This window comes from Trichosurus vulpecula, chromosome 2 (genome assembly GCF_011100635.1).
Source record: "Trichosurus vulpecula isolate mTriVul1 chromosome 2, mTriVul1.pri, whole genome shotgun sequence".
Lineage (NCBI taxonomy): Eukaryota > Metazoa > Chordata > Mammalia > Diprotodontia > Phalangeridae > Trichosurus > Trichosurus vulpecula.
This window is the reverse complement of record NC_050574.1, coordinates 42,867,600-42,891,222: the sequence shown is the minus strand read 5'-3', so window position 1 is coordinate 42,891,222 and position 23,623 is coordinate 42,867,600. Positions and strand designations below refer to the sequence as shown.

The following is a 23,623-nucleotide window of genomic DNA, read 5'->3' as shown; positions in this document are numbered from 1 at the left end:
CAAGATGCATCATTTCTCTGAGCATCAGTTCCCTTATCTGTAAAATATGGATAACATCTTCAATAATTACCTCCAAAGAATATCATGTACATGACACATTATTTTAATATCTTTTTTTCTTTATTTTATTTTCCTTTTTTCTGTTGACTCTAGTGAGAGTAGGGGAGAAGCATTAAAAATAACTATATTCAAGTACCTGAGGATCAGTTGTTCTATTGATTATTCAGTACCAAGGACAGCATTTTAGTTTCCCTTGTACCAATTAGTAATGTTCTCGAGTAAGAGAAACGGGGATGGTCATTTTCCTCAGTCAATTAAGAGTCCTTGAATATAAGTAAGCAGACCTAGGTTTTATCAGTGCAGATCATGCATTGATACGTCGGAAATTACAACACATCATTTCAGGTTGCAAAAGAAGGACAAGCTCAGGTGGCTAGATTTATATACCAAAGACTAGCTATCCTTGAGAAACATTTGTGAATGTTGTTCAGTCATTTCAGTCATGTCTGACTCTTTATGACCCCAATTTGGGGTTTTCTTGGCAAAGATACTGGAATGGTTTGCCATTGGCTTCTCCAGTTCATTTTATAGATGAGGACACTGAGGCAAACAGGGTAAAGTGACTTCCCCAGGATCACACCTGATGACATACTACAATTACAAGTCTCAACACATCCTTGAAAATTCAACAACTAAAATGTGTAGCAAGTGGAGCAGTATTACTAACTGAATTGTTGACTGTAGCCAGTCAACTATAACATGGATCCATCCAGATCTAAGGACAATGTTTTAATTAGATGTTTCCCTACTCATGTTCTCCAAAATACATAAAATGAAGAGCTTTCAAAATATAGTGAACTAGAAAGGCAGGATAAGACAGATATAATCCCCATCTTCCTGATTTAAGTCTACAGAAAATGGGCTTACATTTCAGTACTCAATTACAAAAAGCAGGATTTTTATTTACTTGTGAAATAGTCTTCAGAACATATAAAAAACAATAACAGCAAGACAGAGACATTCTCAGGGTTCTTCCTATCTGATTGCCATGAAAAAGTTGAAAAGAATGAAATGTGACAACAATAATAACAATAAGTTCAATAATAATAAATGTAATTATAAGCATAACATTTCTAATTCATGCCAGAGAAAGATGGAGACTGAAGGCTTCAAGACTGAAACTGAGGCCCCATTAAACTAATGAACAATGGCAACATCTACTCATATCTTGGTCTCTTTCAGTCAAGACACTGAGCATAAAGATGTCAAGAAGAAAGTTATGGTTCAATGTGTTAAGAGACTTACCGGCATCCTGAAATCAAAGTTGAATGGCAATATGGGTATGGAATATTACATGTACCATTAAACATAATTGAAAGAAAAGACAGAGTATGAAGAATTAACACCTATAAAATATCAGCCATCATATATACTTTAGAAACTGGTAAATGAAGATTTTGAAAGTATCCTAATAAAAACTTATACAATATTGATGAAACAGAGTCCAGCATCCCTAGACAACTGCAGAAAAAGTAATATTCTGTGTCCTCAAATGGGAAAGAGGATGGATAATTATTCTTAATGCACAGGAAAATAGGATAAAAAATTACAGAAATACTTTTGGAACAAACAGACATCACTTCCCCAAACAAAAGAAGGAATAAAAGTTGCATACCACTAGAATTGTTAAATGTAGCCCAAGTGCTTTCCTTATGAATAGAGATCATGATGGCTAGAATCCAAGAATGGAGTCAAAATGTTCTCCATTGCTAATAACCACATGAATTCAGTCAACAACATGGAGACCAAAAGGTGTCAAAAAACAGGTGAGTTCTATGGGGGTGGGGGTGGTGTTGGTGTGTGTGTGTATGTGTGTGTCAGAGAGAGAGAGACAGACAGACAGAGAGACAGACAGAGACAGAGACAGAGACAGAGACAGAGAGGAAATGTAAAGGTTTATGATGACAATTCAGGAATAGGTCATTGCCACCACAAATTTTAAAAGTATTACCCTTAAGCAGCCTTGTCTTAGTGATCACTGTAAATTATATAAAGTGGTAGACACTATGCAACACATCACCACAGGTTATACAACTTTAATGCCTACTGAACCCCTAGCAATATATGACCAGCTGGCAAGAATTATGCATCAAAAGCTTACTATTTTTCATGGACTGATAGACATCAAGTTCCCATACTACAAATTCATACCTCAGAATATCATTAAGAACTCTAGTACTGAACCAGACCATTATCCCAAATATAACATTGATCCATAAACACTTAAGAACCACATTTTAAACAGGTAGTGCCATACCAAGTACTCATAACCACGAAGCTTTCTGGAACCAAAAAGCCTTTAAAATATAGACTTAGCAAAAGAAATCAAAATCATGTGGGAGCAGGATAAGGTCCATATTATACTTCCCATCATACCTGTAACTGGGGTTTCACAGAGAATGCTTTTAGTGAGTCTGCAGAAAATGAGTTTATTTCTTCATCCATTTATTCTACTACAAAACAGGTTGGTTTGTTTGTTTTATCCATTAGGTATAAAAGTGTAATACCGAGATGGTGACTTTCCCTAGGATTGTTTCTATGTAAGATCAATTTCAAATAATGACGATGTTATTAACAAAGGTAACAAAAACATTCAGCACCACACCCTCAAAGCTCATTTTCCATGTCACAAGGAAGGTAGCAATGGACAAGTAGGTGGATGCTAGCCTGGATGATATCCATTAAGGGTTTTGTGTGCCTAGCAGGGATGCTTTTTCAAAGAGGCAAATTACACTCTGGCAACAAAACTGATATATTATCATGTGGGTCAGAGGGATGCAAATGCTCCTAAGAGACACAGAAATATGTTGGTTCTACTCAGACCTGTCATACCAATCATCTTAATGTAGACAGTAGAGAAATGAGTGATGCCCCTTCATCTTCTGGTACCACAAGAAGATAAGAACCCTGGGAAAAGGTGGTACAGTAGATAGAGTGCTAGTTCTGTAGTCAGGAAGAGCTGAGTTCAAATCCAGCCTCAGGTACTTACTAGCTACATGACCTTGGGCAAGTTATTGTGTCTGCCTCAGTTTCCATAACTGTCAAATGGGGATAATAATAGCATCTCTCTCCTAGGACTATTGTGAGGATCAAATGAAATATTGTAAACCACTTTGCACAGTCCTTGGCATATAGTAGGTGCTGTAGGCAGTTATTATTATTATCAATGAATATTATTATATACCTGTTGGATCATTAGAACAGGCAAACCATAAGGGACTCCATGCACTCTTTTTTTTTTTGCAGGGGGGAGGGCAGGGCAATTGGGGTTAAGTGACTTGCCTAAGGTCACACAGCTAGTAAATGTGTCAAGTGTTTGAGGCCGTATTTGAACTCAGGTCCTCCTGACTCCAGGGCCGGTGCTCTACTCACTGCACCACCTAGCTGCCCCTCCACAAAGTCTTCATTGGCTGATACACAAATGTTTTAGTATGTGCCAATACAAATTCATAACACAACTAGATGCTGATCTTACCAGCTGTAGGCAAGGGATTCATACTGCTTTTTCTCGATACTACCTTGAGCCCTGAGTTAGACAACAGCCAGTGAAGGTCAATCACATTAGAAAAGTTAGGAAAAAGACACTACTTCATTCCTAGACAAAATTAGAGATTAAAATCAAGCAGCTACAAAAATCAGGAGAAGGAGAAGCTAAAGAACTCCAAGTCCCTGAAAATCTTGACTCGAGACGAACTCCAGAAATTCTACCTGATTATGAAACACAAAACAAAAACATCTTTCAAAAGATTTTGAAAGGGGGATAGGCATACTTAGATTCAAATTCCAAAAAGCCTTTCTTGAGTTTGATGAAACACTGCAGATCAATCATATGAAAACAGTGATTAATTTTTTAACAAGCTGACACCTGCTATGACCCTCATGAATCATCCCAGCCTTCTGTAAGCATTTGGCCATTTAACAGAAACATATAAGACCATTCCAAGAGATGCTCATAGCTGAAAATTTCAGCCATTGCTGAAATAAGTACCACAAGAATGAGGGGAAGCTAGGTGGTGCAATGGATAGAAGTCCGGCCCTCAAATCAGGCAGATTTGAGTTCAAATCTGGCCTCTGACACTTACTTGCTATGTGACCTTGGGTAAGTCACTTAACTCTGATTGTCTAAAAAAAAAGAACCACAGGAGGAAAGTTTTAGCCACCCAAAAATTCAGCAAAGGAGGGAATCAGTATAATAGTGATAGTAACAATAATAGTATTTCCATAACACTTTAAAGTTTACAAAGCATTTCTTTACAGTGTCTTTATTGAGGTAACTTTACAGATAAGAAAACTAAGCATTAGAAAGGTGATGTGGTTTGTCCAGGATCACAAAGCTGGCAAGGCAGGACTTGGAACTGTCAGAATCCAAGGTGGGGGTAGGAGGGGAAAAGGACATAGACACAGATTCAGAGAGAGACTGAGACAGAGATGATAAGGGGAGGGAAAAGAAAGCAGAAAAAGGGAGGGAGAGAGAGAGGAAAGGAAAAAGAAGAGAGGAGAGGGGAGGGGGAGGGGGAGGGGAGGAAGAGATGTAGATAAAGATATATATATAATATATACATACATATATATATGTATGTATGTATATATAATATATACATACATATGTATGTATGTATATATATATAATATATACATACATATGTATGTATATATATATATATACACATATATATACATGGGCAGCTAGGTGGCGCAGTGAGTAGAGCACTGGCCCTGGAGTCAGGAGGACCTGAGTTCAAATCCAGTCTCAGACACTTGACACATGTACTAGTTGTGTGACCTTGGGCAAGTCACTTAACCCCAATTGCCTGCCTTCCCCCCTCAAAAAAAAAGATATATATATATAAAGAGAGAGAGAGAGATAAAGGTATAGATTTAGCTATCAAGAGAGACAGAGCTAGAACTAGAGAAAGAGATAGAGTAACCTCTATCTAGAGACGTCTTATTGGGTCCGGATCCTGAGACTTCATCTGTATAACAAGCTTCTGGGTTAAGAAAATTCCTCTATCAATGCAGATCAGCAATTGTGTTAAATTTCAAATCTTAAAAAGTTAGTGGGGGCACTGAAAGGGGCAGCTAGGTGGCGTAGTGGATAGAGCCCCTGGGCCTGCGGTCAGAAAGACTTGAGTTTGGATCCAGCCTCAGAGATGAGCTAGCTGTGTAACGTTGGGCAAGTCACTTAACTTCAGTTTCCCTGACTATAAAGTACAGATAATAATAGCACCTACCTCTCAGGGTTATTATGAGGATCAAATGAGATAATATTTGTAAAAAACAGATAAGCAATTAGTACAGCACCTGACCCATAGTAAACGCTACATCAATGTTAACTACAGCTGTTATTATTACTGGTCTATGGTCTCACAGCCAGTAAGTTTCAGAGGTGTCACCTTCCTGACTCCAGTAGAGAGAGAGAGAGAAAGAGAGAGAGAGAGAGAGAGAGAGAGAGAGAGAGAGAGAGAGAGAGAGAGAGGGAGAGAGAGAGAGATGTCATATAACAGATAATTTTGATTTTCATTGGTAGAAGGGGATTCTGTGTCAGGAGCTCTTTAGAATTAGAGATGCTTTTTGTGTGCATATGTGTTTCTATATCAAGAAGCATTTCTCAGACCCCTACTATGTACCAGGGACTGTGCAAAGCAGAAAGGTTGCTCAGTGGTTAAAATTCTGGGCCTCAGAATCAGGAAGACCTGAGTTCCATTCTGACCTGAGACGCTTACCAGATGTGAAACCCTAGGTAAGTCACTTGACTGCTGTCTGCCTCAGTTTGCTCATCTGTAAAACGGAGTTAATAATAGCATCTACCTGGCAAAATACTCTATCAATGGTAGAGCTATTATATATGCATGTATGTAGGTAGCTGTTTACAGAGTCCTGTACCAGAGACAGTCCAGCAGCTAGTATCAGTTTCTAGTTGGAAGGTCATCATGCCCAATTGTACCATGGGAAGCTCCTAAATGAACCTTTTATTCCCCAAAGACTTCAGGGTAGGGTGTCACTTCACCATTCACAGAATCCTAAAATTTTAGAGAATTCTAGATCAGAACCTTTGCTGAAACAACATAATAATAAGTAAAATGACCTCAAGGCTCTGCTTAGGCTGTGTTGAAGGCATAGATGGCCATACTGACAGCCCTACCAGTAGTTGGCTGCCTTGCCAATGGGTCCAAGGGTCCTGGGTGGAGAGTTCAGGTTGTCTGGGTCCCCAAGTGAGATGATGGGTTCAGTATGCCTGGATCCCTTCCAGGCAGGTTGGGGGAGTATCAGGACTCCTGTGGAAGAACGCAGTGTGGGCTGAGGGATCAAGACCCCTGGGTCACTGGGTGAAGGGTCACACCTGGGTGCTTTAGGGGAAGGATTCCTGCCTGAATTCTTGCATGGTTAAGCCTAGGGGTCATGTGGGAGGGACAAGACCAGGGTTTCTGTGGGGACTGGGGTGGGGCGGGGCAGGGGCAGGGAGAGGGTCAGGATGCATGGGTTCTTGGGAGGGGTGTTGGGGGAGTTCGAGTTTGGATCCTTGCCAAAGCGGGGTCTAGGACACCTGACCCCTTGCCAGTGTGGGGCTTGCAGGTCAGGACTCCTGGGTCCTTGCCAGTGCGGAGCCTGAGGGTCAGGACACCTGCGTCCTTGTTGGAAGAAGAGAGGGGCAGGATGCTTGGGTCCCTGCGTTGTAGGCTCTAGGGGACGGGATGTTTGCCTTCTGATGCGGGCGGGGGCGGCTGGTGGGCAAGATGCCTGGGTCCCGACGGGGGCGGGGGTGAGGGAACTAGGGATTCCGAAGGGGGGTGGGCAGAACCGCAGTAACAAAGGCCTCTCCATCCGTCAGACAGCGCCCCCCCCTCTGCCCCGCCCCGCGGCCCCCCGCATCCCCTGATTGGCCGGTCCCCCTGCCCGTCAGCGCCGCCCCCTCCCCGGGTCTGCAGCAGGGCTCTCGCCGGCTCCTCGCGCCCCCCCCCCGCCCGGTGCCGCAGGCGGGGAGCCCCCCTCCCCCTCCCCCTTCCCCCCCGGGCCCCGCGCGCCCCGGACCGGCCCCCCCTTTCCCCCTCCCGCCCCCTGCGCGCCGCCATGCCCCCCCCCCGCCCCCCGGGCCCGGCTCCGGCTCCTCGCCGCCGCCGCCCTGGCCGGGCTGGCCGTCATCAGCCGAGGTACTGCAGCGCTGGGGCCGGGGGGCGGGGAGGCTAGAAGCTTGGGTCCCTGCGGGGGGCGAGGAATCAGGACGCCTGGGTCCTTGGCATCTAAGAGGTTATCGTTGGGTTCTAGAGTTGGAAGTGACCTTAATGATGTGTCTGGGAGGAAGGGAGGGATGGATGCCTGGGTCTGTGGTGGGGGGCGGGGAGGGGCGCCGGGGGATCAAGAAGCTGGGGTCCCCCTGGGGGCAGAGGCTGGACGCTGGAATAGGTGAGCGGAGGGCGCGGGGAGAAGCACTGCTGAGTTTCTAGGGGGTCCCAGAGATTTGACAGGCGGTGACAGTCCCCAGGGGTCCTGGGGCCTCGGCCACCTGCCTGGATCCCAGCCGGCTGAGAGCAGAGGAGGGGACTGGCGGGAGTGGGGTAGGGAGTAGGGATGGGGGGGGGGGGGCAGAAACCTGAGTCCTGAAGCTGGCTGGACAGGAGAGAAAGGGATGGGAGCAGAAGACTGAAGAAAACGGCTTCATCGGCCGGGGGCTGAGGGCGGGGGGTGGTTGTCAAATAAGTGGAAGAGTGTAGAGGATTGGGGTGGAATAGGGGAGAAGGTGAAGAAGGTCATTTAGGGTTATTTCAGCAGGACAGTGGGGCTTGGAGGCCAGACCACCGCGCGGGCGGGGCGGGGCGGGTGTGGGGTCTATGGGGGTGTGGGGGGAAGAGCTGTGCTGGAGATGCCTGTGTCCCTGAGGAGGGTGGGAGCTGAAGGATGGGACCGTCCGGGTCATGGGGGCGGGGTGCCTGTGGATAGGGAACAGGGACAGGACAGTGGATCATCCAGGAGTCTGAAGGATTGGGGTAGCTATGGGGAAGGGGGGGGGGCGATGAGAAGGAGGGCCAGCGCTGGCAGCGATTTCTCCGGCTCCTGCCGGAAAGGTTAATGGGCTGAAGAGATTCTGGACTAATTAAGTTTCCCTGGCCCAGGCCTACCTCGGGCTGAGGTTTCTCCCAGCAATAAATGGGTTAAGGGGGCCTAGGCCACTTCCGACCTCTGGCTCCCGGAGGAGCTTCTCCCGTAGTCAGGGATTCGGCCATCTCCTCCAGCCAAGCTGGGGTGGGGCAGGGGGAGGGCAGGTGAAGGTGGGGGCTGGAAAGGGCCAAAGCTTTGCCCTGCTCTGTCTGCCTGACTGAACCTGGTTCTCTAACTTCCCCTTCTGTAATGTCTCTCAGCTTTGTCTCTGACCCTTTCTGTGTCTCTGTTTCTCAGTTTCATCCCACTGTCTCTGTTTCTCTTTGAATCTTCTCTCTTTCATATAACTATCTCTCTTCTTTTCTTCCTTTTCCATTTGTCTTTCTCTTTTGTTCATTTATTCTCTACTTACTGTGTCTATATCTTATTCTCTCTCATCTCTTGATGGTCTCTCTGTATCTCTTCATGTCATCCTATTCTTTCTGTATGTTTCTGTCTGATGTCTTCTCTTTACCTGTCTCCACATCTCTCTGTCTCTCTCTGGGGTCTGTCTGTTTTTGTCTCTCTGTTTCTAACTTTGTCTCTCTCTCTCTCTCTCTCTCTCTCTCTCTCTCTCTGTGTGTGTGTGTGTGTGTGTCTCTCTCTCTCTGTCTGTCTCTGTGTGTGTCTCCTCTCTCTCTCTCTCTCTCTCTCTCTCTCTCTCTCTCTCTCTCTCTCTCTCTCTGTCTCTCTCTCTGTCTCTTTCTGTCTCTGTCTCTTTCTGTCTCTCTCTCTCTCTGTCTCTCTCTCTCTGTCTCTCTCTCTCTCTGTCTCTCTCTCTCTCTCTCTCTCTCTCTTTCCTTAATGTAATTTTGATCTCTGTTTTTCTGTTTCTCTGTGAGTGTATTTCTACTCCTGTTTCCCTCAGCATCTTTCCCTCCTCTGCCCATCACTTCCAAATCTAAGACCCTGCCTGTGTATTTTCCTCCTCAAGTATCCATCGCTTTCTCTTTCTAAACTCTGTTTCTACCTTGTCTCCGAGTCTCTGAATCTTTCTCTTTTTGTTATTCTTTCTGTGTCTGGGTCTCTTTTATTTGTTTCTGTTTCAGTATTTTTCCATGCCTGTCTCCTGATCTGCTTCCCTTATTTCTCTTGGTCTCTATTCTTGCTTCCCTACTGTTTAGTCAATTAACCAGGATAATGAAAATCTCTTAGCAAATGGACTAGGAATTATTGACTTAGGTTTTGGTCCCAGCTCTCTCACTAATTCTGTGTGACCTTGGGAAAGTCATTTTCCTGCTTTAAGTCTCTTTTCCAACTGTCCAATAAGAGGGTTAGACTAGGTGGTTTCTAATCTCTCTCCCAGTACTGATGTTCTTTTTTCTAGGTTTTCAAGTTCATCCAGCTCTAATATTCTACATTCTATGTTCTAAGATCCCCTTTGCCCTTAACATTCTCTGTTTTAGGCTCGAAAGTTACTTCTGAGTCTGACATTCTATACTCTTTCCTTCCAGGAAAAGGAACATATCACTTTCTGCTCTGAGTTCTCGGGGTGCTAAGAAACTTCCTAATTCTGATATTTAGGGTTCCTCCTAGCTCTGACAATCTCCATCCTGTTTTCTTAGATCAGTTCTATCCTAATAGTCTCTGTTTTAGGTTCAAAAGTTCCTTCTGTTTATGACATTCTCCATCCTGTTTCCTTAGATCAGTTCTACCCTAACATTCTCTGTTCTAGGTTCAAAAGTTCCTTTCGATTCGGACATTCTCCATTCACAAAGTATGTTCTAACTTTGATATTCTCAAGTTCCTTCCAATTCTAACCTTTCACTGTTATAAAGAACTTTTAATGTTTTAAGGCCTCTTCCATTTTTTGTTTGGTTATCACCTCTTCCTTTCATATTCTCTATTCTAGATTCCAAAGTGTCTTCCAACTCTGCCCTTCTCCATTCAGAAAGTCCCTTTCTACTCTAACATTGCCTGTTCTAAGTTCTGGGGACCTTCTCAGCTCTGATGTTCTATCCGAAGGTCCCTCTCAGTTCTGACATTCTCTGTTTTTAGGCTGATTCCTCCTTTCACATTGTTCTTGAAGAAGATGTGAAGGACATGGCATTCGTGTTGCCACTGAGGTGAGGGCCACCTCAGGCACTTTATGTTCTCTATCTTAAGAACCTTTCCAGATCTGATTGAGATGTTCTCGGTTCCAATGGCTTTTGCAGTTCTCTGCCTCTGTGATTCTCTGATCTTTCCTGATCCTTTCCCACATCCTGAGCCTATCTGGGCAGCAGCTGCCTCAGCAGCAAGAAGCCCCTTCTGCTCCCACTCCTCCCACCCCCTCTAGCAGAACTCATCTTTCCCTGGGGAGACCAGAGCCAGCCAGGGCTGAGGTCTGAAAACAGATAATCTGACTCATGTCTCTTGGCAGACACCACTGAGGTGATAAGTTTTGTGCTTCTTTCTTTCTTGCCTGTTTGGGGGCTTCAGGTAGCAACGAAAAGACTGAGCTTCCTTCTGAAAGATACTTGGCCTGAGAAGACATCTGGGCTGCTGGGGCTGTGGGAGTCAGCCCTATGGCATGCACTTGAAGCAAGGGACACTGTATACTTGATGAAGAGAGATGAATAGGCTCCAGCTAAACAAGTCCCAGGTCCACATTGAGGTGATAGATAACTTCTGAACCTGACACCCTGAATAATCATTTTCTCCACTCAGGCTAAAAAACTCAATATCTCGTTCCCTTTCTCCCATGTAATAACCTGCTTCTCCTATCTCCTTTAAAATAATTTCCATTGTCACGTAATAATTCCAGCCAATAATTAATCCATGAGTATGACTTTGGGGAGTCTGCACAATTGGGTTCCTACAGGTACTTCTAGATCAGAAGAGCTGAATCCTTGAAAGGGGTATTCTGGGGATCCTTGAGAGGCAGGAGTGTGTGTGTATGTGTGTGTGTATGCCCATACCCCACACTCTTCTCCCATTTTCTTGTGTGTGTGTGCTCACACCGCATTCTCTTTTGTGTGTGTCCATACACCATGCTCTTCTCCCATTCACTTGTGTGTGTGTGTGTGTCCATACCCCACACTCTTCTCCCATTCTCTTCTGTGTGTGTGTCCATACCCCACACTCTTCTTCCATTCTTTTGTGTGTGTGTCCATACCCCACACTCTTCTCCCATTCTCTTGTGTGTATGTGTGTGTGCTCACACCCCATTCTCTTGTGTGTGTGTGTCCATACCCCACACTCTTTTCTCATTCTCTTGTGTGTGTGTATGCTCACACCCCACACTCTTCTCCCATTCTCTTTTGTGTGTATCCGTACCTCACACCCTTCTCCCATTCTCTTGTGTGTGTGTGTCCATACCCCACACTCTTCTCCCATTCTCTTCTGTGTGTGTGTCCATACCCCACGCTCTTTTCTCATTCTCTTGTGTGTGTATGCTTACACCCCACACTCTTCTCCCATTCTTTTTTGTGTGTGTCCATACCTCACACCCTTCTCCCGTTCTCTTGTGTGAGTGTGTCCATACCCCATGCTCTTCTCCCATTCTCTTGTGTGTGTGTCCATACCCCATGCTCTTCTCCCATTCTCTTGTGTGTGTGTGTCTATATCCCACACTCTTCTCCCATTCTCTTGTGTGTGTGTGTCCATACCCCACACTCTTCTCCCATTCTCTTCTGTGTGTGTCCATACCCCATGTTCTTCTCCCATTAACTTGTGTGTGTGTGTCCATACCCCATGCTCTTCTCCCATTCACTTGTGTGTATGTGTGCTCACACCCCACACTCTTCTCCCATTCTCTTTTGTGTGTGTGTCCATACCCCACACTCTTCTCCCATTCTCTTCTGTGTGTGTGTCCATACCCCACGCTCTTCTCCCATTCTCTTCTGTGTGTGTGTCCATACCCCATGCTCTTCTCCCATTCTCCTGTGTGTGTGTCCATACCCCATGCTCTTCTCCCATTCTCTTCTGTGTGTGTGTCCATACCCCACGCTCTTCTCCCATTCACTTGTGTGTGTGTCCATACCCCATGCTCTTCTCCCGTTCTCTTGTGTGTGTGTGTCCATACCCCACGCTCTTCTCCCATTCTATTGTGTGTGTGTCCATACCCCACCCTCTTCTCCCATTCTCTTATGTGTGTGTCCATACCCCATGCTCTTCTCCCATTCTCTTTTGTATGTGTCACAAAAATAGGGCTTAAATGACTTGCCCAAGGTCACACAGTTAGTATGTGTCTCGGGCCACATTTGAACTCAGTTCATGGTTAGTAAGACTGAGAGCTGGAGCTTAGAATGGCAGAGTTAGGAGGAATATTAGACCTCATTAGTCCAAGCTCCCTCCCCTCCCTTACCCCTTGAAGCTTTTTTCTGTGGTTCTCTCCAAACATCTTCTTGCCTGAGGGATTGCAAGTAGGAAGGGACAGTCCTTCATTTCTTCATCTCAGTTACTTCACTTTGTGGTAGTCCTACCTGTTGGCTTGCTTCCATCCCTCCCATTGTATTGTATTGTAGTACCCTTCCCCAATGGAGGGCATTTAATGATTATGCCTGGTGACAGAAGTGAGACTTTAAATCAGATGTGTGTGCATATGTGAAAGAGAGAGACAGGCAGACAAACAGACAGACAGAGACAGAAAGAGAGGGAGAGAGACAGAGAGAGGGAGGGAGAGACAAAGACAGAAAGACAGAGAAAGACAGAAACAGTGAGACACAGAGAGACAGATACAGAGAGAGCCAGAGAGATGTGGGGAGAGAGAGGCAGAGACAGGGGGAGGGAGGGAGGGAGGGAGAGACAGACAAAGACAAACAGACAGACATAAGCAGAGACAGAGAGAGACAGGAGAGAGGGTGAGAGAGACACTGTGAGAGAGAGAGAGAGAGAGAGAGAGAGAGAGAGAGACACTCTGGAAGGAAAATTCATTTCAAATAGTTTGTGATTACCAACTCACATGTATATGTATCTAAAGATCTGTGTGTCTTTGTGACTTTGTGTCTATGTCTATTATTTGTGTGTGTCTGTTCTTGTTTCTTTGTGTTTTATATGACACTGTACATCTTTGTGACTGTGTCTCTTTAGATAGCTGTGTATTTGTGGAGCTCTTTCTTTCTTATTTGTCTGTCTGCTTATTGGTATGTTTGTGTGCATGTCTGTGTCTATATCCATGTGTCTCTGATTCTGTGGGTTTTTTTTTCCTTCCTGGAAGTATGTGAGTTTGTATCTTTGTATTTATGTGTGTGTGTGTGTGTGTGTGTGTGTGTGTCTGCCTGTCGGTCTGTCTGTCCTTGGGACTATGTATCTGCCTGTTTGTATATCAGTGTGTCTGAGACTTTTGTCCTTGTAACTGTGTCTAGATGCCTGTTTGTTCAGTGTGTGTCTCTGTGCTTCCTTCTGATGTGTGTGAGACTATGTGTCCTTGGGAGTGCCCCTGCCTGGGTATCTCCATCTGTTTCCCTTTCTGTGTATGAGTGAGTGAGTGAGTGTCAGCATATTGAAATCAAAGCTTTGTAGCATCTAAACTGGGAGGGGGGCAGGGGCAGGGATCATTGCTCCAGGGTCTGGGGGGCAGGGCAAAGAGTTGGAGCTTAAGGTGGAGAGGTGTCCCTGTGCCTTCCATGGCACTGACTTATGACTGTGTCTCAAAGTTACACAGATCTTCAGGGGGTCTTGCTCTCTGGATAGAGTACTTTGAACAGTGGAGAAAGTCATAAGGAGGGCAGGAAGGAGGTGGGTAAAAGTTGCCTGTCCTGGTGGGTAGGTGTGTGCTTGTTTTACTTATTTATTTATTTTGTGCTTGTTTGCTTCTCTGTGCCTCAGTGTATCATAGGGATGGTAATTTCACTAAATTTCTTTCCCTGGTGTTCCTTAAATACAGGAAAGACTTGGAGGGGGAAGCAGGGGTGCCCAGAGACAGGGGAATAAATATGATCTCAGATAAACTCTAGGATGGGGTACCTGTTCCCCATTCATCCACTACACACACATACACATATACCCGGAGTCTAGGGATGGAAGACTCTAAGGGGACTTGGAGTTGCCTGGTAGCAATTGTCCCAGGATAAAAAGTGATCTGGATTAATTAGCCTCTCTCCCTCTCTCACTTCCTGGTGTTGCCTGCTGGCTGATTTGACCAGGATCTTTTCTCACTTCCTCCCATCAGTAGTTCCAGGGTATTTTGTAATCCATTTTAGGCAATTTGTCTTAACATTTTTGTCTCTTAATGTCATTGTGTCTATGTCTCTATTACTGTCTCTCTCCACCCCCTTGTCTCTGAATCTCTCTGTGCTGGGAGAGTTTGCCAGCCATAACCCACTAGAAAAAGGGATGACAAGGGCTAGCTTGTGCTTGTGTTTACAATGTCACGGGGTGGCACAGCTTGTATAGATGACCTACCAGCCCTACTCCAGGTTTTGTGCTTGTGGGGGATGGGATGGAGATCATGCGCCCCACCCCTCCGCCTCTCCGCAGGGCTGCTGTCCCAGAGCCTGGAGTTCAGTTCTCTGGCAGACAACTACACCGTATGCGAGGGAGACAACGCCACACTCAGGTACAGCCAAGACCCCGCCCTATGCAACACCCCACCCCCATCCCTCTCCCTGCTGGTCCCCTCCCCCCAAGGTGCTCCTTCTCTCACTCAAGGTAGGTGCCCCATTCCCTCCCCCAGGGAGCTCCCTCCCCCAGGGTCCCCAGCCCCCTCCCCCTGGGGCCCGGTGCCCAGGCTGGTGCCAGCCAGAGCCTCCCCCGTGGCCGCAGCTGCTCCATCGACGAGCATGTGACCCGCGTGGCCTGGCTGAACCGCTCCAACATCCTGTATGCGGGCAATGACCGCTGGACCAGTGACCCACGGGTGCGGCTGCTCACCAATTCTCCCGCCGAGTTCTCCATCCTCATCACCCGAGTGGGCCTGGGCGACGAGGGTCTCTACACCTGCTCCTTCCAGACCCGGCAGCAGCCGCACACGGCCCAGGTCTACCTCATCGTGCACGGTAAGAAGCACGGGCTGGCTGTCCCAGCGAGAGGTCCCAGCACCGGGTACAGATCTGGGACCCGGGAAAACGCCGAGGTAGAGACCCGGGAGAGATGGGGGAGGATAGGCACGGAAGGGTGGAGACAGAAACAGAGACCCAGGCAGAAGCACCCAAAAAAGCGGGGACCTCGAGAGGGACAGAAACTCCCGCACAGGGAGAGAGGAAAGGAGAAGACAGGAGAGAGAGACAGAAGAAAGGAGGAGGAAAAGAGGAAGGGAGGAGAGAAAGGGGGAGAGAGAGAGAGAGAGAGAGAGAGAGGAGAGGAGGGAGGGGAGAAATGAAAGAGATAAAAGAGAAGGGGGGAGAGAGGGGAGGGAGGGGGGCGGAAAAGACGCTGAGAGAGAGGGGGGCAAAGTTAAGTGGGAGGGGGAGATGGAGACCAAAACAGAGAAAAAGGAACAGAGCCCCAGAGAAAGAGAGAAACAAGGACACAGCCACAGCAATCAAGGAGCGATTGGCATGGCTCCAGAGACCCAGAGACAAACCTAGGGATGAAGAGGCTCAGTGCTGTCCTGCTCCTGAAGGCTGCTGTGCCACCAAAATCCCCCAAGGGAGGGAGAAACATAGACTAGACAGAAATAGAGACAGGGGAGAATATATCAAGGGAGAGACAGAAAAAGGGCATAAGAGTCAGAACCATCCAAAGGGAAAGGCAGAGGAAGACAGACAGAGACAGAATCAGATGGGGATAGAAAAGAAGAGAGGCAGAGACTGTCAAAGATATAGAGATGCCCAAAATGCTGAGGCAGGCTTTTGTGCCCCAGCCCTGCCTTCTCAGGGCCCAGTAGCTGCTAATATAATGGACTATTGCACCTTTATCGTCCACCCCCATCCTAGGAGGCAGGAATCAGAAGGACCTAATGCCTGGGTCCCTGAGAGGGATAAGGCTAGGGAGGAGGACACCTAGGAATCTAGGGGGCAGGAATTGAAAACTGGAATATTGGGGTTCTTGAGGAGAATGAGGCAGGAGAATCAGGGCACTTAGCCTACTTTAGTAGGCAAGGCTAGAATATTAGGTGCCTGGATTACTGAAGGAAGAAGAGACTGGAAGATCAAAATTTCTGGGGTCCCTGGTGGGGGTTTGGGGGTAGGAGTCCAAGATTCTCAGAATCCTCGGGGGGGGGGAGGGTGCTAGGGGATCAAGCTGTCCAAAGGAAGTCAGAGATGTGGGATCAGAAAACCTGGAATCCTCAGAGAAGAAGAGCTGGAGGATCCTGACCTCTTGGTCACCTTCTGCACTGCCCCCCCTCCCATCTCTCTTCAGTCCCTGCCCGAATCGTGAATATCTCCTCTGCTGTGACAGTGAATGAGGGTGGGAACGTGAACCTGCTATGCCTGGCTGTGGGGAGGCCAGAGCCCACAGTCACCTGGAGACAGCTCCGAGGTGAGGGCCCCCACTACAGCCTGCCTGATGCCCCACCCTGGGCCCTCTGTTCCCATCTCAACCCTCAACCTCTCTTCCCAGACCCTGCACTGCTGGACTTGCTATATTCCAGACACTCCCCAAATTCTTTAAATCCTAAGTCTCAGACCATGAAAGATTCCTATGGTTCCAAATCATGCATGTGTGGGAAACTCATCTTTTACCCCAAGACCATAGTCATGGAGCTTAAACCCCCAGAATTAGAATTCACTGAGCCTCGGGAGGCATCCAGTCATCCAACCATTGCCTGTGCAGGAATCCAGCATGTCTTGGAACACTTCCAGTGATGGGGAGCCTCGCTGCCTTTCTGCCCTCAATAGCAGAATCTTAGAGATAGAGGGATTCTAGAGCCCACTTTAGGGGCAGCTGGTGGCCCTAGATAGAGCACTGGACTTGGGTCAGGAAGATCAGAATTCAAATTTGACCTCAGATACTTCCTAGCTGTGTGACCATGGGCAAGTCACATAACCTCTATTGTCCTCAGTTTCCTCAACTATAAAACAGGGATAATAACAGAACCTACCTCAAACAGTGGCTGTGAGAATCAAATGAGATAATATCTTTAAGAGCACTTAGCAGAGTACCTGGCACATTGTAGGCACTATATAAGTATTCATTCTGTTCTCTCCCTTCCCCTCTAATCCAACCCACATCTGAATGGGAATCCTCTATCCAACATCCCCAGCAAGTGGCCATCCTGCCATTGCTTGGAGATTTCAAATGTTTGGGAACTCATTACAGTACTGTCCCAAATATTCATTCATTGTTTTAACAGTCTTGGAAGTCAGAGATGGGAGAGACCATGAAATATGTAATGTTGGAACTGGGAGAGACCTTACAACATAAAATGTCAAAGCTAGAAGAGAGTTCAAATCCCATCTCTGACACTGACCTTACGATCTTGGTCAGTCACTTGACTTCCCTTAGCCTTAAAATGAAGGGACTGGACTCAGTGGCTTCTGAGGCCCCTTTGAGCTCTAGATCCATGAGCTTTTGAATGTACCCTCTGTTAGATACTGGTATTAGGTAAGAACATGGGCCCTGCCCTCCAAAAACTGGTAGTTCAATAGGGGAGAGAGGTGTGCATATCACATCACCTAAGTGATACGAAGGAGAATGAAATGAGGGTAAAGGGACAGATCCAAAGAATGTTGTAAGAAATTTGAGAGAAGTACATTTCACTGTGGGGAGAGGGGTGTTAAGAAAAAAGGTTTCATGGAGGAGATGCTATCTGACCTAGAACTTTAAGGAAGGAAGAGACTTCAACAGATATCTGAATAGGGAACTGAGAGAAGACCTTCCAGGCATGAGGATGTACATGGAGGGAGTGGGATGAGATAAGTCAGGCAAGGTGTGGTTGCAACCACCTGTTGAATGCCAATGTTGAGACTACTCAACAGGCAATAGGAATCCCTGAAGGTTTTTGAGTAGGGGAGCAGCAGGATTACAACCGGAATTAGGAAGATGAGTCAGCAGCAGTGTGGAGGACTGATTGGAGGGAGGGGGGAAGGAGACTGGATACAGGAAGATGAATTTGCATGCTATCACAGAAGTCCAAACAAGAGACAAAAAGGGCCTTCACCCTCTAGGGCAGTGACCAGGTAAGTGGAGACAAGGGGACAAATGTAAGTGATGTCATTTTGGAAGCATGGGCAATCCTTGACAACTGATTGGATTTGGGAAGTCAAGGAAGAAGAAGGTACCTAGGATGACTATAAAGTTTTCAACTTGGAGAATAGGAGAATGGAATGCCCTGAAGAAAAAAGTATCACAGATACCTAGAGTTGGAGAGGACCTCAAAAGGGCATTTAATCCAAAACATACTTAAAAAGGGATTGCTTCTGCAATATCCCTGAAATGTGGTCCACAGGGTAATTCCCACCCCTCCCCATGGATCTCAAGTTCATTACCTAAGGGCCTTCCCAGATTCAATAGTCTGTGATTCTAGGGAAAGCTAACTATAGTCTTCTCTAGCCTGTCAGTAAGGCATTAAACATTTACTGGATAGGATCATGGAATAACGGAACCTTTGAGCTACTAGGAACCTCAGAAGCCATCAAATCCCTCCTGTACCTGAGCACAAATCCCTCTTTCCACATCCAGCCAGTGCCTAGCAAAAAGCCTGGCAAGGTACTCTGAACCTAGATAGACACTTAATACATTTTTATTGAATTGGAGATCCTAGGATAATGGTGGCTATCCACTCTTCATTCGAAGCCCTCCAATGATGATGGGGAACTCACTGCACCAGGCATCCCATTCTCTTTGAGAGAGCTCTGATCATTAGGAAATGTATCCTTATGCCAAGCCAAAATTTGATCTCTGATCTCTAGACCTTCCACCTGTGGTGGGAGAGGCCCCAGGGACCCAACCCATTGGGTTCAATTCAACAAAATTTGATTAAGCAGAGACTATCCTATGTGATCTATACTGGAAGAGAAAAGAGAGCTTCAATATAAACTATTCCCTCAAATAGCTTATAATCGAATAGCTGCATGGTAATTGTCAGGACTCACTTCTTTGGACCTTAAAACAGAGAATGCTAGAGCCTTAGAATGTGGTTCCATATTCCTGAGGTAGAAAGAACCACAGAACTTAAAATGTCAGGCCTGCGAGTAATCATAGAACATGGGAAAAAAACTGGAAGGGTCCTTAGAACTTGGAATATCAGACCATAGAGGAAATCTTAGTGGGAAGAAAAGAGAATAAAATCCCATCAATAACTGTAATAACAGCGGAACCCACCAAGGACCTATGACTTCACTTTGCTGGCTAGGACTATCAGCCATAATGATAGCTAGCATTTATATTGCCCTTTTAAGGTTTTTGAAGCACTTTATAAACAGGATCCTGACAGCAACTCTGATAGGCTGTCGCTGCTAGTATTAAGCCCATTTGACAGATGAGGAAACTGAGGCAGGCATCGTGAAGTGACTTGCCCAGTGTCACACAGCTAAGAAGTATCTGGGGCTAGATTTGAATTCAGCTCTTCCTGACTCCAAGTCCAGCACTCTATCCATGTGCCACCCAGGTGCCTCAAAGGTTGAGTGACTTCTGTATGGTCACACTGCTAGTCTGGGTCTGAGGCAAGACTTAAACCTAGGTCTTTCTGACTGAGGAGCTGGCTGTCTCTATTCACTGTGATGTACTGCATCTCACATAAGGTTTGTAAGATACTGTGCAAGCTTTTTCCCATCTGGTTCTTAGAACAGAGAATGTCAGAGGGAGTTTAGGACAGAGAATGTAAGAGGGAGTTTAGGACAGAGAATGTCAGGGAGCTTAGGACAGAGAATGTCAGGGAGTTTGGGACAGAGAATGTCAGAGGGAGTTTAGAGCAGAGAATGTCAGATCTAGAAAGCTCCTTAGAATATAGAATGTCAGAACTAAGAGGGTCCATAGAACACCGAATATCAGAAGCAGGAGGGACCCTACAATATGAAATGTCACAGCTGGAAAAGTTCTTAGAAAAGACTGTGAGATCTGGGAAAGAGCTTAGAACAGAATCTGGCAGATCTGGGTAGGTTCTTTGAACGTGGAATGTCAGAGCTGGGTGGGTTCTTAGAACACAGTCCACAGAATGCACGAGCTGGGAGGACAGATCAGTGTTCAAAGAGCACACAGCTCCAAAAAGTCTGAGTCATCTCTGGCTCTGATACCTGGTTACTAGGCCCAGAGCCTCTTGAAATCTCTCTAAGATTTGCGATCCCCGCAGCCCTCTTCCCGGTCACCGTATTCTCCAGATCCCCAGGCATACCTTCCCTGGCTCTTCAGACCCGGTGTCTCCTCCACCTAGGTGATTCACGAAATCTCTGACCCCGGTACCCCAATTCGTAGACGATGCCCTCTCCCACTCAATGATCCCCGGACCCCAGGGTCCCCAGCCCCTGTTTGCCCCCTCCCCGAGCTGTGCCCCAGCTGATGTGTGTCCGTGTTGTGCCCGTGTCGTCCCGTGTTTAAGTGTGTTTGTGTCCGCCCTGCCCCTCCTCCCTCAGACGGCTTCACATCCGAGGGTGAGATCCTGGAAATCTCGGACATCAGGCGAAGTCAGGCGGGGGACTACGAGTGTGTGACTCACAATGGCGTGGCGTCGGCCCCCGACAGCCGCCGCGTGCCAGTCACTGTCAACTGTGAGCCCCTTGTCTCCCTGGTCCCCGAAGAGGAAGGGCTAGGGGGAAGGCAAGGCGCCCGAGTCCCCAAAGGGAGGGGGCTGACGTCCGAACTCCCGGGTCCCCGAGGGCGTGGGCTTGAAGGAAGGACGCCTGGGTCCCTGAACTGACAGGTCCAGACCCCAGGGGTGTGGAGAACAGCTAGGCTGGGAGCCGGGAGGGTGCGAAATCAGAACGGCATATCCAGCCCCGTCGCCTACTCTGCCTTAGACCCTCCAACCATCACGGATGTGACGAGCGCCCGGACAGCAGTGGGGCGCACTGCGTTGCTCCGCTGTGAAGCTATGGCCGTGCCCCCCGCAGACTTCCAGTGGTTCAAAGATGACAAACAGTAAGGAAGGACGGAATGGGGAGAGGCCTTCTAGAGGGCGGGTCCCCAAGTGACGAAGGGAGGGGTGGGCAGGTGAGGAGAGTGGACTGAGGATTACTGAGAGCTGGGCCTGCATCTTGGGTAAGGATGCGTGGGGTGTGGGCTTTCCTAGGGTTCAAAGGGAGGAATGGGGGCGGGGGCCAAGCCAGGGCAGGAAGGAATGCTCCTGGTGGGCACGGTGGGCAGAGGTGGGCTGTGAACTGCCAGGCTGGGGGAGATTAAGGATATGTGTGCCGGGCCCTCCACCCCACTCCAACAGAGGGTGTATAGAGGTGGTGGGGTCCCCACTACACACACACACACACACACACACACACACACACAAGTCTGGGGAGGCACCAAAGGAGGGAGGGAGGGACTGACGACCTTGCCCACAGGCTGGGGGGCGGCGCGGCCGAGGGCCTGAAGGTGCAGACTGAGAGGACCCGCTCCATGCTGCTATTCGCCAACGTCAGCGGCCGCCACTACGGGAACTACACGTGCCGAGCCGCTAACCGGCTTGGGGCCGCCAGCGCCTCCATGCGCCTTCTGCGTGAGTGCGCCCAGGCTAGAGCTGGGGACAGGGGCCGGAATCGGGGCCAGAGGGCCCCAGAACTAGGAGCAAAGAGGAGAGGCACGGGACTTGGGGGTGGGGCGGGCACGGACAATGGGAGACCGAGGCAAGGAGCAAAAGTATGGAGGGCTGAGGGCAGAATGAGAAATACAGGGTGAGATGCAGAGACAGAGACCAGGAGCCACGCGTAAAGAAAAGAAACTTGAGGGAGGAGAGAGAGAGAAAAACAGGGAGAGATTCCGACAAAGACAGGGAAAGATGAAAGAAATGGCAAGAGATGAAGAGACCGCACAAGTGGAGACAAAGGTCAAGAATCAAGGGCTGGAGAGGCCCCAGCTTGGAAAAAAGACAAGTAGAGGGCCAGAGGGCAGAGGGCCAGACAAAAGCAGGAAATAGGGACAAAAAGGGGGGGGGGAATAGGAGGACACAGATGTGGAGAATCACATCTGGAGAGGAGGGAAGATTGAAGGTCTGTGATTGCAAACAGAGACAGCGAGAATGGGTGGGGGGGGGGGGCAGGACACACAGCATCCAATGTCCAGGGAGCCAAGGAAATGGGGGGGGGGGGGCGGGGCTGAAATGCCTTCATGCCTCCTGACCTTGTTTTTCCTCCTCCCCTTCTGCCTTCAGGCCCAGGCTCCCTGGAGAATGCAGCCTCTCGGCCCCCTGGGCCCCTGGCCCTACTCTCTGCCCTGGGCTGGCTGTGGTGGGGAGGCATGTAGGGGCCAAGGCTGACAGAGACAGAACCCTAGCAAAGGAGTGAGCCAGCAGCCTGGAGAGAGTGAGAGCCAGCGAGGAAGGCCCAGAGTCCCGGGCAGAGGAGGAGGAAGAGGAGAGATCCTTAGAGAACCCATCACTGTGAGGGATAAACGCAAAATTATGCATCGTTTCTACAGCCATTGTCGTCACCCGTTCACGTGTCTGACTGTACCCTAGTTGCCCCTGACCCCCTCAGCCCCGGCCTCGACCCACTCTGGGTACCCCCGTTACCCCTGCCAGCCACAGGCTGCCTTTCACCTCTGCATGCCAGCTTTAGGTGGTTGAATTGGCTGCAGGGGTCCCTGGCCCCCACCTCCAGGCTTAGCTTTAGCTTTCTCACCTGTTGGGAGTGGCCCATCCCCTTTTGTGTTGGATTTTGGCCCCAGTGAAGGGGAAGGTTGGGAGAGGCACTGTGACATCTCTGGGCCTCTCCCAAAAACCAAGGCTGCCTGTCACACTTCTGGGTGTCCCCTGCCCTCCCTCCCCCACTTTCTGGCCTTCCCCCCAGGCCGACTGGTGCTTCCATCCTACTGTCAGGCTGGTGGCTGTGGCCTCCCCCGCTTCAGCTGTCTGCCTCAGTGCTATGTCCCCCACCCCTCTTCCACCCTTAGCTGCTTGCCTGTGTCCCTGGCCCTGTCTACTGGCTGCTGGCTGTCTTAGCTCTCACCACTCCGGTCTTGGCTTGAAGCCCAGTCAGTGACTGTACCTCACCCACACGTACCTGCACCCACCAGCGACTGTGATCAGCAATAGTCCCCCCTATCCCCATCCCCAGCTTTAACTATCTTCTGCTCTGGGTTTGGCTCCCCCAGGCCCAACCAGAGTTTCCACCCCAGAGGTGGTGGTTTTGCAAAGGGACAGAGAGGATCTAACAGAAGGCCTGCTGCTATCTAGTCCACTAGAGACCCCCAAACCCACCACTCAGGCTGAGAGAGGGTGAATCCTGGGCCCAGTCTTAAAGATACTGGTTAACACTGTCCACTACATCAACACTTCCTCAATGTCCATACCACTCAGAGCTGGCCAGGGCTAAGGAGGGTCTGGGGGGTGGGCTGGATCAGGGAGGGACAGGGACTGTACCTCAGAGGGGGGCATGGGCCCCATCCACATTGTCTTCCATTCCCAGGGTCCTGAGGGGGGTGGGGAAGGGAGGGGAGATAGGGTGGGGGTGGGGGGAAGGACCCTGGGACCCAGTGT

At 48.3% G+C, this 23,623-nt stretch overlaps 1 protein-coding gene across 1 annotated transcript; it reads left to right on the top strand.

The window, feature by feature from the left end:
• Positions 1–1,756: 1,756 nt before the first annotated feature.
• Positions 1,757–22,685, top strand: IGLON5 (IgLON family member 5). The gene is made up of 10 exons (XM_036743692.1): positions 1,757–1,826; positions 6,634–6,692; positions 6,962–7,208; positions 14,596–14,674; positions 14,881–15,113; positions 16,420–16,539; positions 20,571–20,705; positions 20,955–21,075; positions 21,492–21,646; positions 22,298–22,685. The coding sequence occupies exons 1-10, from the start codon at positions 1,757–1,759 to the stop codon at positions 22,387–22,389; spliced, it is 1,311 nt and encodes a 436-aa protein (XP_036599587.1). The 3' UTR covers positions 22,390–22,685.
• The last annotated feature ends 938 nt before the right edge of the window (positions 22,686–23,623 follow it).